Source organism: Podarcis pityusensis (genome assembly GCF_964106645.2).
Source record: "Podarcis pityusensis genome assembly, chromosome: 12".
NCBI classification, from domain to species: domain Eukaryota; kingdom Metazoa; phylum Chordata; class Lepidosauria; order Squamata; family Lacertidae; genus Podarcis; species Podarcis pityusensis.
The window spans coordinates 15,013,797-15,024,360 of NC_138037.1; the positions used below are offsets into that span (position 1 = coordinate 15,013,797).

General features: G+C 42.2%; 1 protein-coding gene across 2 annotated transcripts; it reads right to left on the bottom strand.

Annotated features, from left to right (window-relative positions):
* Positions 1-926: 926 nt before the first annotated feature.
* IDI1 (isopentenyl-diphosphate delta isomerase 1) lies at positions 927-8,032 on the bottom strand. 2 transcript variants are annotated; one of them, XM_080974253.1, is made up of 5 exons: positions 7,704-8,032; positions 5,276-5,448; positions 4,052-4,144; positions 3,243-3,373; positions 927-2,252 (listed from the first exon to the last, which is right to left on the bottom strand). In XM_080974253.1, exons 1-5 carry the CDS (start codon positions 8,015-8,017, stop codon positions 1,935-1,937), a joined length of 1,029 nt encoding a protein of 342 aa, XP_080830379.1. In that variant the 5' UTR covers positions 8,018-8,032; the 3' UTR covers positions 927-1,934. The 2 variants fall into 2 exon arrangements, with proteins under 2 accessions (XP_080830379.1, XP_080830380.1); XM_080974254.1 differs by having other exon boundaries at positions 7,745-7,978.
* Positions 8,033-10,564: the final 2,532 nt, after the last annotated feature.

Genomic DNA, 10,564 nt, shown 5'->3' on the forward strand with positions numbered 1-10,564 from the left:
ACACGCAGAGTGGTCTAAGCTGAGCACATAACTTTATATGCAGGTTTGAAACATATAGAAGCCCTCTTAGGCTGTGTAGGCAATACTGAGCTAGATGGACCAATTCAGGATTCCTCCTGGATCCGTTTTTTAAAATCAGTGTTATATTCGCTACTTTCCAGTTCCCAGCAATAGAGGCTGATTTGAGGCAAAAGTTACATATTTTTGTTAGAAAATCACATTTGATTTTTTTGAAACCCTTAGGTGGATGCTATCTCAATCTGGCAGTTTGTTACTTTTTATTTGGTCTATTAAGCCTAGAACTGTTTTTCATTTACCGCAGATAGCAAAAGTTAGTTCAGGTACAGGATCTGTCCTATATCCTCTGCTGTGAAAACAAAAGCAGAGAATTCATTCGGATTCTGAGCCACCTCTAGCACTCCTTTTGCTCCCTTGTCATCCAAGATACCAACTGTCTTCCTAGCCAGTCATCTGCTACTAAGGTATTTAAATGTTCTGTTGTTCATGTTTTTAGCAGTGTCCTGCTCCATTTTTTAAAGAACCCTTATTGTCTCATTTGCCAAAGTTTGTGTTCCTTTTTGTTTTCCTCATTTGGGCAAGACCTCCATTGTTTGGAAGGAATAACAGCTTCTTTGACTCTGGTTGTTAGCTGTGCTGGTGTCCTCCTGGCTCTGGTGACACAGTCCTTGATCTGCATTTTACACTTCAGTTGAGCTTCTAAAGAACCTCCAAGATGTGGGATGCTGATCAAGAACAAGCATTTTTAAGATCAGAAATTTAGCTCAATGGGCCTGTCCAATAATTATTAACATTTGTCATTGTATTCCTCAAAAATTGGTTTTCTATTAACTAGCCTAAATTTAACAGGTTATGGAAAATTAAAATGGAACACATTAATTTTTTTCATGAAGAAGTATTAAGTTCAGTTGTTAGGATTCAGTCATTTTAATGATTAAAAATACACCAGCGGCTTTCTGGAACACAGCAGAATGCTTGAATATACACAGATTTTACTATCTAGTTATATCTGAAAATGGAACACCCTTGAGTCAAGGTAAAGTGAAGAGTTACTAGGCAGGCCTTATAGTCAAGAATTCCTTTCCTTTTTACAGCAAATAATTCAAAAAAGGAAGGCACATTTGGAGACATGTGAAGTACAAATTCTCACTTGACATTTTGAATACCACCTAGTTCCGCCCCGTAATAGTTTTCATCATGCACAGTTTACACGTGAACAAGTACTATTAGAGCAGTTAACACCACACTTACTTATTACCCCACATACTCCATACTGCTAGCGCACCAGAAAACTGAAAATGAGTGGATGAAATAGGCCAACCCTTGAATGTAAGTACTGTTTCTCTTATCCCCTAACATGGACTTTAGTATGACATTCAAGATGCAGCCTTTAGGACCAGAAATCTCAACAGCTATGCTAGTTAGGAGTGATGGAGAGTCACATGTTAGCGTCCCCCTCCCCTGCATTAAGCCAAGAACAAAACTAGTCTGGGAACTCCATTGGGTTTGCCTGTATCTAATGGGATTTCTGACTAAATAACTAACTCCTTCCCTATTGTACAGCAAACAGCCTACCCTGAAAAACAGAGGGGTATCCTGGCTAAGATTTAATTTTCAATCTTGACTGGTAGTCTAGTCAGTATTAAACCTCAGATTCTAGTGATTATATCAACAAATACATTCCCATTGAAAGCTGGTTAATAATCCAAATAATTACTCCAAGAAATGAAAGGCAGAAAAGACTCAAGCTTTAACAATCAGCCAGAGATAAAATCAAATTCCTTTCACAGGATATCTTCTTATTCCTAATTCGTTCCCTGTGTTGCAGTCAACTTATAATTAGTGCTTCAGATATTGCCATTTATCAGTATTAAATGGTACTATATTGTTTTTAGAGCAGCATATTCTACAAGCTGTTACATTCTGTGAATCTTTTCATGATCCACAAACCTATTCAGATTATTCAAGTTATCCCACCATTTAAAGAGAAAAGTCTCTGCAATCAGTTTGAACCATGGAGTAATCTTAATTTCATTTCGGGATGCTTTTTCCAGGAGTTCTTTCAGTTCTTCCTGTGTCACATAACAGTAGCTTTTAATTTCATTGGGATCTGCATTCAGCGTCACATTCTTCTGCACAAACAAGATGTAATCTATTTCATGTTCTCCCCAGATCCCATTGGACTGAGCTTTGTAGTGAATTCGGGTTAAGTACAAGATTTCTTCTGGTGTTACCTACAACCAAAAACATGTAGTGACAGTACTTTATTACTTCTTTCTGCATTTTTATGATAATTTTTTCAGAACTCCTCAATACAAACCTAAAAGGGGTGGGTTGGATGGAGAAAGAGCTGTGGTAGTTTGATTTTGCTTTTAAATGGTTGATTTTTAATAAAACATTTGTATAGTCAGTTGCTCAGATCAAAAGAATGACACTTGGACTTTCCTTCCCCATCTAATCTGCTCCTAAGGACTCTGTGGAATAGTGTATAATGGAGTGGACAGAGTGCATGTCTGCCTGGGATGGTGAGAGACTCAAGGCTCAAGTGAGCATTTAATTGAATAATGTACATTTGAGTGAATATATCAGATAAAACATTCTCCCCAATATAAACTGCAGAGAGGAGTACCTCAGAGCTCTAGTCATATGGGTATGGCCAGAGACATTTGTTTTGCTTCAACAATTCTCAACACGGAAGAAAATGGAGGAATTTGCAATATTGTGAAAAACCTAATGCCAGAAAAAGACTTTGATGTTTGGTTGCCCAGACAGAAACATTTTATGCTGGAGCAAAGGCATCTGAAATCCCTTTCCAGCCCTGGGAAAAACTATACTATTAAAATAGTTCCTTCCTTGCTTCTTATATGTTTGGATTATACAAAAAGCCTTTCTGGTGTGCTTGCTGGACAGATTGTTACAATCAGTCTATCAACTAACATCTGTAAGAAAGCATGTCTTGATCAATTGTGATTATTCTGAAACTCAATCCAGGGCATGCACAAAACCTGGTCATTCTGACTAGTGAAAAAGCACACACAAGCTGAAGTAGCAACAAACACACTGTGATAATTGCTCCCTTCTCTTAAGCTTCTGGGAATAGGGCCGACAGGTTCCAAATAAATACTGCAGCTCTGATTAGTATTTAGAACTGCAAGTATAACTAGATGCTGTTCAACTATTTTCCCCTAGGGAAGTCATTACTCTGAAATAAGAGCATTATTTACCTGTTCCATTGGAATTCCTAGCTCTTCTTTCAGGCGCCTCTGAGCTGCTCTTCGAACGCCAATTGCATTCTTTTCTTCTACTTCAAGCACGGTGTTCAGGGGATGACTGCAACAAGTGTTGGTGAAGCAATCTACCAAAAAAGTTTTGTGGATTCAGTTTTAAGAATACTTTGCAGACTTTCAGATACTAGAATCCTTGAAGTAGCCAATCTCATTTTGTTGACAGTACCAAGTATCCAAAATTTGAAACAAAGTTCCAAAAAACAACACAATAGCACATACTGCCATATTCAAAGCAAAATAACCTATCAATGCTTAGCACCATAAAGAATACATTTCCAGCATGTAAACATAAAGTGCAATTGTGTTCCCAAGCCCATTCTGAGTTATATATGGTTAGAAAAAAAGTACAAAGCACTAGTCATTATTTAATTTGTGATTTCCACCCCCCCCCTTCAATTTTCACCTATTCACTAAAAGTGTTCTAGTCTAGACCAAAGACAACATCACCACACCAAATAGTCTTTTGTGCATTTGACCTATCAGAAAATCTTTGCATGTTTCTCACGCTTCTGCTGTTAACCGAACAAATACAGGTCATGAACACACCCACCCCACCATTCTTTCAGAGAGAGAAAACATTACTGCTACCCAAGTATCTGCTCACTTGAAAATGAAAGTAAGTAAATTTGTTTGAAATTTAACAGATAATTCTATTTTTCAAGCATTCCAGAAATATATGAGGACACAAAGTGGTATTTTATAGAAGCTATGCAATGAAAACAAGAATTTGTTGCTTAGTAACAAACCTGGGAAAGTGATTTTGGCATCTGATCTTTGTTGCAATAGCAGTTTATTCTCCGTATTGAACAAGAAGACACTGAAAGCACGATGCAGCAGTCCTAGCACAAAAAGATAGGCAATATGCTTTTAAAAAGAATGTACTGCAAGGGAGTGGGGAGTAAACTTCACTCGTGTTCATCGTAATACTTGATCTTACAGTTTAAAACCAAAGTTTAAACAAAGAAACGAGCAGCCTATTTCTAAACAAAACTTTCCCCTGTATGCATTGTGGTTTCTCATTTAGGCTGGTAACTGCCTTGGAAAGGAGGGTTGGATATATATGTATTTGAATAAATTATTGCTTGGGTACCCTTTGGAGAACTCTGTAGGAGTAAACCTAAGATATTATTGTATGCCATATCTTACAATATACTACAATATATTACTTTTGCAAAAGTCAAGTGCTTAGGTGTTTTTGCACTGTCTGAGGAACAGAGCTATTTATTTTGAGCAGTTCCTTACAGATCTGTAATCAAAGACATCATAGAAGACTAAAGTCTTTATTCTGTCAGATAACAGGTTAGTGTCAGATGTTCTCCTGGAGCAGCATAAGTCAGCACAAGAAAAGGGTTTTTAACTCATGCTGCTTCTGTTCTTGTGTGCAGTAGGGAAATTGCCTATATCCTTATGCACCAAACGTGATGTTTCAACCACAGAAATAATTGTGTACCTTGGCTTATGGAATATGCCCATTACCTCTTTAACTGAAGCCTGAAAAGAACACTCATTCATCTTTTATTGCTCTTTGGCATAAACATTTGAAGAAGCCACCCACAGTCTAAATTTGTGTGCTGGGCAGAACTATATAAGGTACGGCTAAATGGTGGGGCAGGAAGTTGCTCTGTGGGCTGTGTGTCAAAGTAATCGGTGACTCAAAACAGATTAACAAGCCTAAATTGCTATTTGACTTCACAGCATGAAAAGGATTTTCTTTACCACTTAAAGAACTCTTAATTCAAAGTTATCTTGTACATGGATGCATAAGACTAGTCTGCTGAACCACATTCCTCTATCTTCCTTGTTCCATTTCCTCCAGCTCCCTTTCTCGTTTTAACTGCTACATCTTGTTGTGCAAGTAGATTGCAAAAAACCTAGAGGCAAAAAATGGGGCGAGGTAGAAGTGCTCGATGCAGCTTAGTATCCAGGCAGGACCAGTTTACATACAATGGGATCTGAACAGTGATAGATACCTTTGTCAATGTTCTCATTCAGGTGGCAGTTTTTCTTGGTATCTGAACCAATTTTGTTGTCGTTTTCATCAATAAGGATGCACATCTCTGCCAGCAACTCTACCTGCTGCTCATCCAGTTCATTTGTATTTATTTCAGGCATGGTTACAGTATTGATGCTCCTAATAAAAATACTGATGGCAAAAAACAACAACCCACAATTACACAAATATTTAATGAACAGTATCAGAACTTACAAGATTTCCTAATGTTTGCCTAGAGTCAGCAGAGCACAGGCATGCAGATGAGTGTCCATTATACTTGCCAAAGCTAGAAACTTGCCTAAACTTCACAACCAACGCAACCATCAAGTGTGCATATAATTTCTGATGGCTAGACAAAGTTAATTTTGATCCTCAGCCAATATTCTTAGTTCAGTAAGAATATGAGTCCACCATTTTTTACACAATACATAGCTATCACTACTTGTTTTATCTTGCACTAGCATGACTTTACAGGAAAACACACAAAGCCTTTAGTGTCTTTAGGCACCAACTATACTTAGCATTTGTTAAAGTAGACCACCTCCTCCTTTTTAACTAGCCCTGAGCCAATGCCTTTATTAGTACCTGTTTAATAGATGGAAGCTTTTTTGATTTGTCTACAGTGATAAGGCTTCACCTGCTATACTTCTATGTATAAAGGTAAAAAGGTAAAGGACCCCTGGACAGTTAAGTTCAGTCAAAGGAGACTATGGGGTTGTGGCGCTCATCTCGCTTTCAGGCCAAGGGAGCCAGTTTGTCCACAAACAGCTTTCCGAGTCATGTGGCCAGCGTGACTAAACCACTTCTGGCTCAACAGAACACCGTGATGGAAACCAGTACACATGGAAACGCCGTTTAGCTCTCCGCCACAGTAGTACCTATTTATCTACTTGCACTGCCGTGCTTTCAAACTGTGTATTGCACTGCTGACAAAAGTAAAGGGCTAGTAAAAGATGTAGCAAATGCTTTGTTAAAAATATGAGAGTCCTGCCAGGAAAAGATGTGGCAGACTTACCCAACTGCTTAAACAAAGAGAGGAAAAGTACAACTATGAGCATACCTTGAAACACCTTTGTATATTGGGAATGCTATAGAATTTTTTAAAATCCCCCAGCCTACTTCAGGTCCATGTCACTTGTCAGCCCCAGTAGCAAAAGTTCTGAGCGCTTATAAAGCTGTGGACTCCAGCAGCAGAGCTTTGCTGCTGAAAGTTTAATTTGGAAGCAAAGAACTGTTGCTATAGTGGGAAGTATGCTACTTTTGCTGTTTAACAAAAATGTTTTAGAAATCTACACTAGGAAAAGAGAAGGAGCTACATGCTCCGTCTCCAAAAGCTCCATCTCTTTCAAAATCCCAAGGGAAACTACAAAGGATAAACATACAGGAAATTACCGAGCTTAGTACTGTCTACAAAAACTAGCAGTGGCTCTTCAGAGTTTCAGGTTGGTATCCATCCCATCTCTACCAGAAGCTTACACAATCTTTATCTTGGTCACCTAATCGCCCTCAGGGGCCTGTTGTGGGGGAAAAAGTGGGGGAAGGAGGAAGAGAGCAACAGGTGCCATTTGCACCTCTTTAAAGGAAAGTGCAATAAGAACAAGAGGACATTAATAAAACTTGAGTAAGATTTCTCAGGGCTGTGGATGGAGGAAGGGAACTTACTTCCACCAGATGCAGAGAAAAAACCTGAAAACAGATTCCCTACCCAAGCCTTTTCAATAGGGAAGTAGATACTGGATGTAGATCAGTGTTTCCCAACCTAGGGTCTCCTGCTGTTTTTTTGGATTACAACTCCCACCATCCCTAGCTAACAGGACCAGTGGTCAGGAATGATGGGAATTGTAGTCCAAAAAGAGCTGGAGACCCAAGCTTGGGAAACACTGATGTAGATCAGGCATCCCCAAACTCGGCCCTCCAGCTGTTTTGGGACAACAACTCCCATCATCCCTAGCTAACAGGACCAGTGGTCAGGGATGACGGGAACTGTAGTCTCAAAACAGTTGGCGGGCCGAGCTTGGCCACGCCTGATGTAGATAATACAGTGGTACCTCAGGTTAAGTACTTAATTCATTCCGGAGGTCCGTTCTTAACCTGACACTGTTCTTAACCTGAATAAATAGTGCTTCAGGTTAAGAACTTTGCTTCAGGATGAGAACAGAAATCCAATGCTCCGGTGGTGCAGTGGCAGCAGGAGGCCCCATTAGCTAAAGTGGTGCTTCAGGTTAAGAACAGTTTCAGGTTAAGAACGGGCCTCCGGAACGAATTAAATACTTAACCCGAGGTACCACTGTATTATTATTATTATTATTGGACGCTACACCGCCACCTCCCTTCGCTTCCCCGCGGGTGACTCAGCGGCATCGCTTCGAACTCCCTTCCGCCCCCGGGCCTTTTTTGGTCCTTACCGCGTTCCGTCCCCGGGCCGGCACGCGGCCTCTGCACTCACGCAAAGCGAAGGAAGCGGCCGCCGAGACTGAGGAGGCGGTAGTGGCTGCAGCACCTGCCCGAGGCTGCGACGATACAAGCTTCCCCACGAAGACGAGGAGGCGGAAGAAGCAGAAGCGGAGAGCGCGCGGGCTGCAGAGCCTTCTCCTCCGGCTGCCCCGGCAGCAACAGCTGCTGCCGACGCCGCCAACCGCTGCGCCGCGCGCCACATCGCCTGGCAACCCTCCCCGCTCGGCGCCTGACCAATGGCGGCGGCCCCGGGCGGCGGCGTCATCAGGTGGGCCGATCGCGCCACCGCCCGCGAACAGGGAACGCAAAGCGCCAGCCAATCGCCCGCGGGAGAGCGGTCGCGTGCGGCTCTCGGGTTCAGCGGGGAGGGGGGGGGAGAGAGAGGGGTGGGCGTGGCTAAAGGCGTGAGGGGGTGTGGCTAAAGGGCGAAAGGCGGGAGGGGAAGGGTGAGTGGATGTAATTTCACAGAAGCGTGACATTCTTAAGAGTTGGAAGGGACACCCGAGGGCCATCTAGTCCAACCCTCTGCAATGCAGGGATCTTTTGCCCAGTGTAGGGCTCGATCCCACGACCCTGACATTAAGTCTCATGCTGTACGGACTAAGGAAAGGATAACAGCAAAAGCAAAAAATTTAAAAATTAAAAATCAAGAGTAGAAGAAGCTGAGTGCAGTTTTTGTAGGAGATGAGTGTATTATATGCTGAGTTAGCACCTGATCTTTGGAACTTCCTACCGTTGTATATCAGGCGTGCACCTTCTCTATTGAAGTCTTTTCAGCACCTGCTAAAAGATGCCCCTGTGACACCAAACCTTCTGGAGGAGATCTTCATGGTAGCTGAAATCAATGTTGCATCTCAATTGAACATATGTGTGTGTGTGTGTTCCTGCTGCTGTTTTAAACCATGTAAGTGTGTGTGTGTTTATAGTGTTGAGTGCCACCCCAATCTTCGAGTGGTGTGAGTTTCCAGGGGTTCGAGTGTTTGTGTTTTCTTTTGGGAATGAGGCACAGAGGACACTATGGTGCCTATAGAATATATGGTTTACTTACACACGCACACACACATATACAACCTGAGCTGAGTATAATGGAGGGGTTCACAGCATTAACAGCCCAAGAGGGTCTTGTTTTTCTCATGGCTGCAGTTTATGATTCAAACAGACACCAGCCATTTTGCTCTGATGCTCTTTCCAGCTGCTGCCTTTACTAGACTGCAACTCCCCCCCCCCCCCGTCACATCACACTCAACCCTAAAACTATTTCAAACACTGGCTTTGCCTTCTGACTCTGAGTTGAAGGAGGGGCTCCACCCATTTGCCTTCTGGTCCAGAGTCTTTGCCTTAATAGCTTATTACCTTTCCTTTGTTCTATAAATGGCTCCTCTCCCAGGCAATTACCTCATGAGGTTCACTTATTTAGTTTATCTAGCTCTTAATATCTGGGTCCAGATATTAAATGTCTGGCACCCACAAACTCATAACACAGGGGAATCAAACTCATTACAATATATTTAACTTTTATTGTGTTGTAAATAGCCTCTGGATGCCTGAGGGGGAAATGATTCATAAGGGAAATAAAAAATGAAATGAGATACCAAGCATCTTGATAAAGAAAGTAAGTGTAAGCGGATTCCTAAGTGTAATGATTCCTAAGACGGCTCTTGAATTCCCCTGCTGATTTGACTGGTGCTCCTGTCAAAGCCGTGGGTGACCTCTGGAGCATCCAAATTGCTCGCGTCATTGACACGATTACCCCTGAGCACCCTCTCCCACTTCATGGAGCCCATTTGGCTCCCTGGTATACTCCAGAGTTAGGGTGAAGAAACAGGCTGGGAGACTGCTTGAATGGAAGTGGAAGAAAACTCCAGTTGAATGCAATCCAACATTGGGGGGGGGCTCATAATCAACCCTACCTAGTGGCAGTGAAGGTAGCAAAGAAGGCATACATTGTTGCCTCCATAGCATCCTCACTATGCTGCCCCAGCAGAGCTTTTCCAAGTAGCGTGGGGCCATTTATGCCCGAAGGAGGTGGTAGAACCAACAGCAGCTCCCTCTGACTTGTTTGCAAACCATTTTGAGGAGAAAATCACTTGCATCCATTGGACGTCAGATTCCACTGTTACAGCAGAAGAATCTCAACAGCTTGATAAAGAAAGTAAGTGTAAGCTGAGGGTCCAAAAAGGCCTTGAAATGTGAGAGGTATGTTTTGAGACATTTTTGTACAAAGCTCAAATGTATACGAGATTTGACTGTGTTGTGCCATTCACACACAAAAAGCAATAATTGGTGGTAGCTCAGTACTACTCATTTGCTAAAGATATTCATCTATTCATAGATATTCATCTGTATAAATACCAGACTGGTAATTTGTGGTAACAGAATCCTTATTTATTAAAAATATTTATTATAATTGACTCACCAGGGTGGTAACACAGCCTTTATTAGAAATACCTATTCATAGATAATTATCTATATAGATGGGACGCGGATGGTGCTGTGGGTAAAACCTCAGTGCCTAGGACTTGCCAATTGTATGGTCGGCAGTTCGAATCCCCGTGGCGGGGTGAGCTCCCGTCGTTCGGTCCCAGCTCCTGCCCACCTAGCAGTTCGAAAGCACCCCTAAGTGCAAGTAGATAAATAGGTACCGCTTTATAGCAGGAAGGTAAACGGCGTTTCCGTGCGCTGTGCTGGTGCTGGCTCGCCAGAGCAGCTTCGTCACGCTGGCCACGTGACCCGGAAGTGTCTTTGGACAGCGCTGGCTCCGGGCCTCTTAAGCGAGATGAGCATGCAACCCCAGAGTCGGTCACGAGTGGCC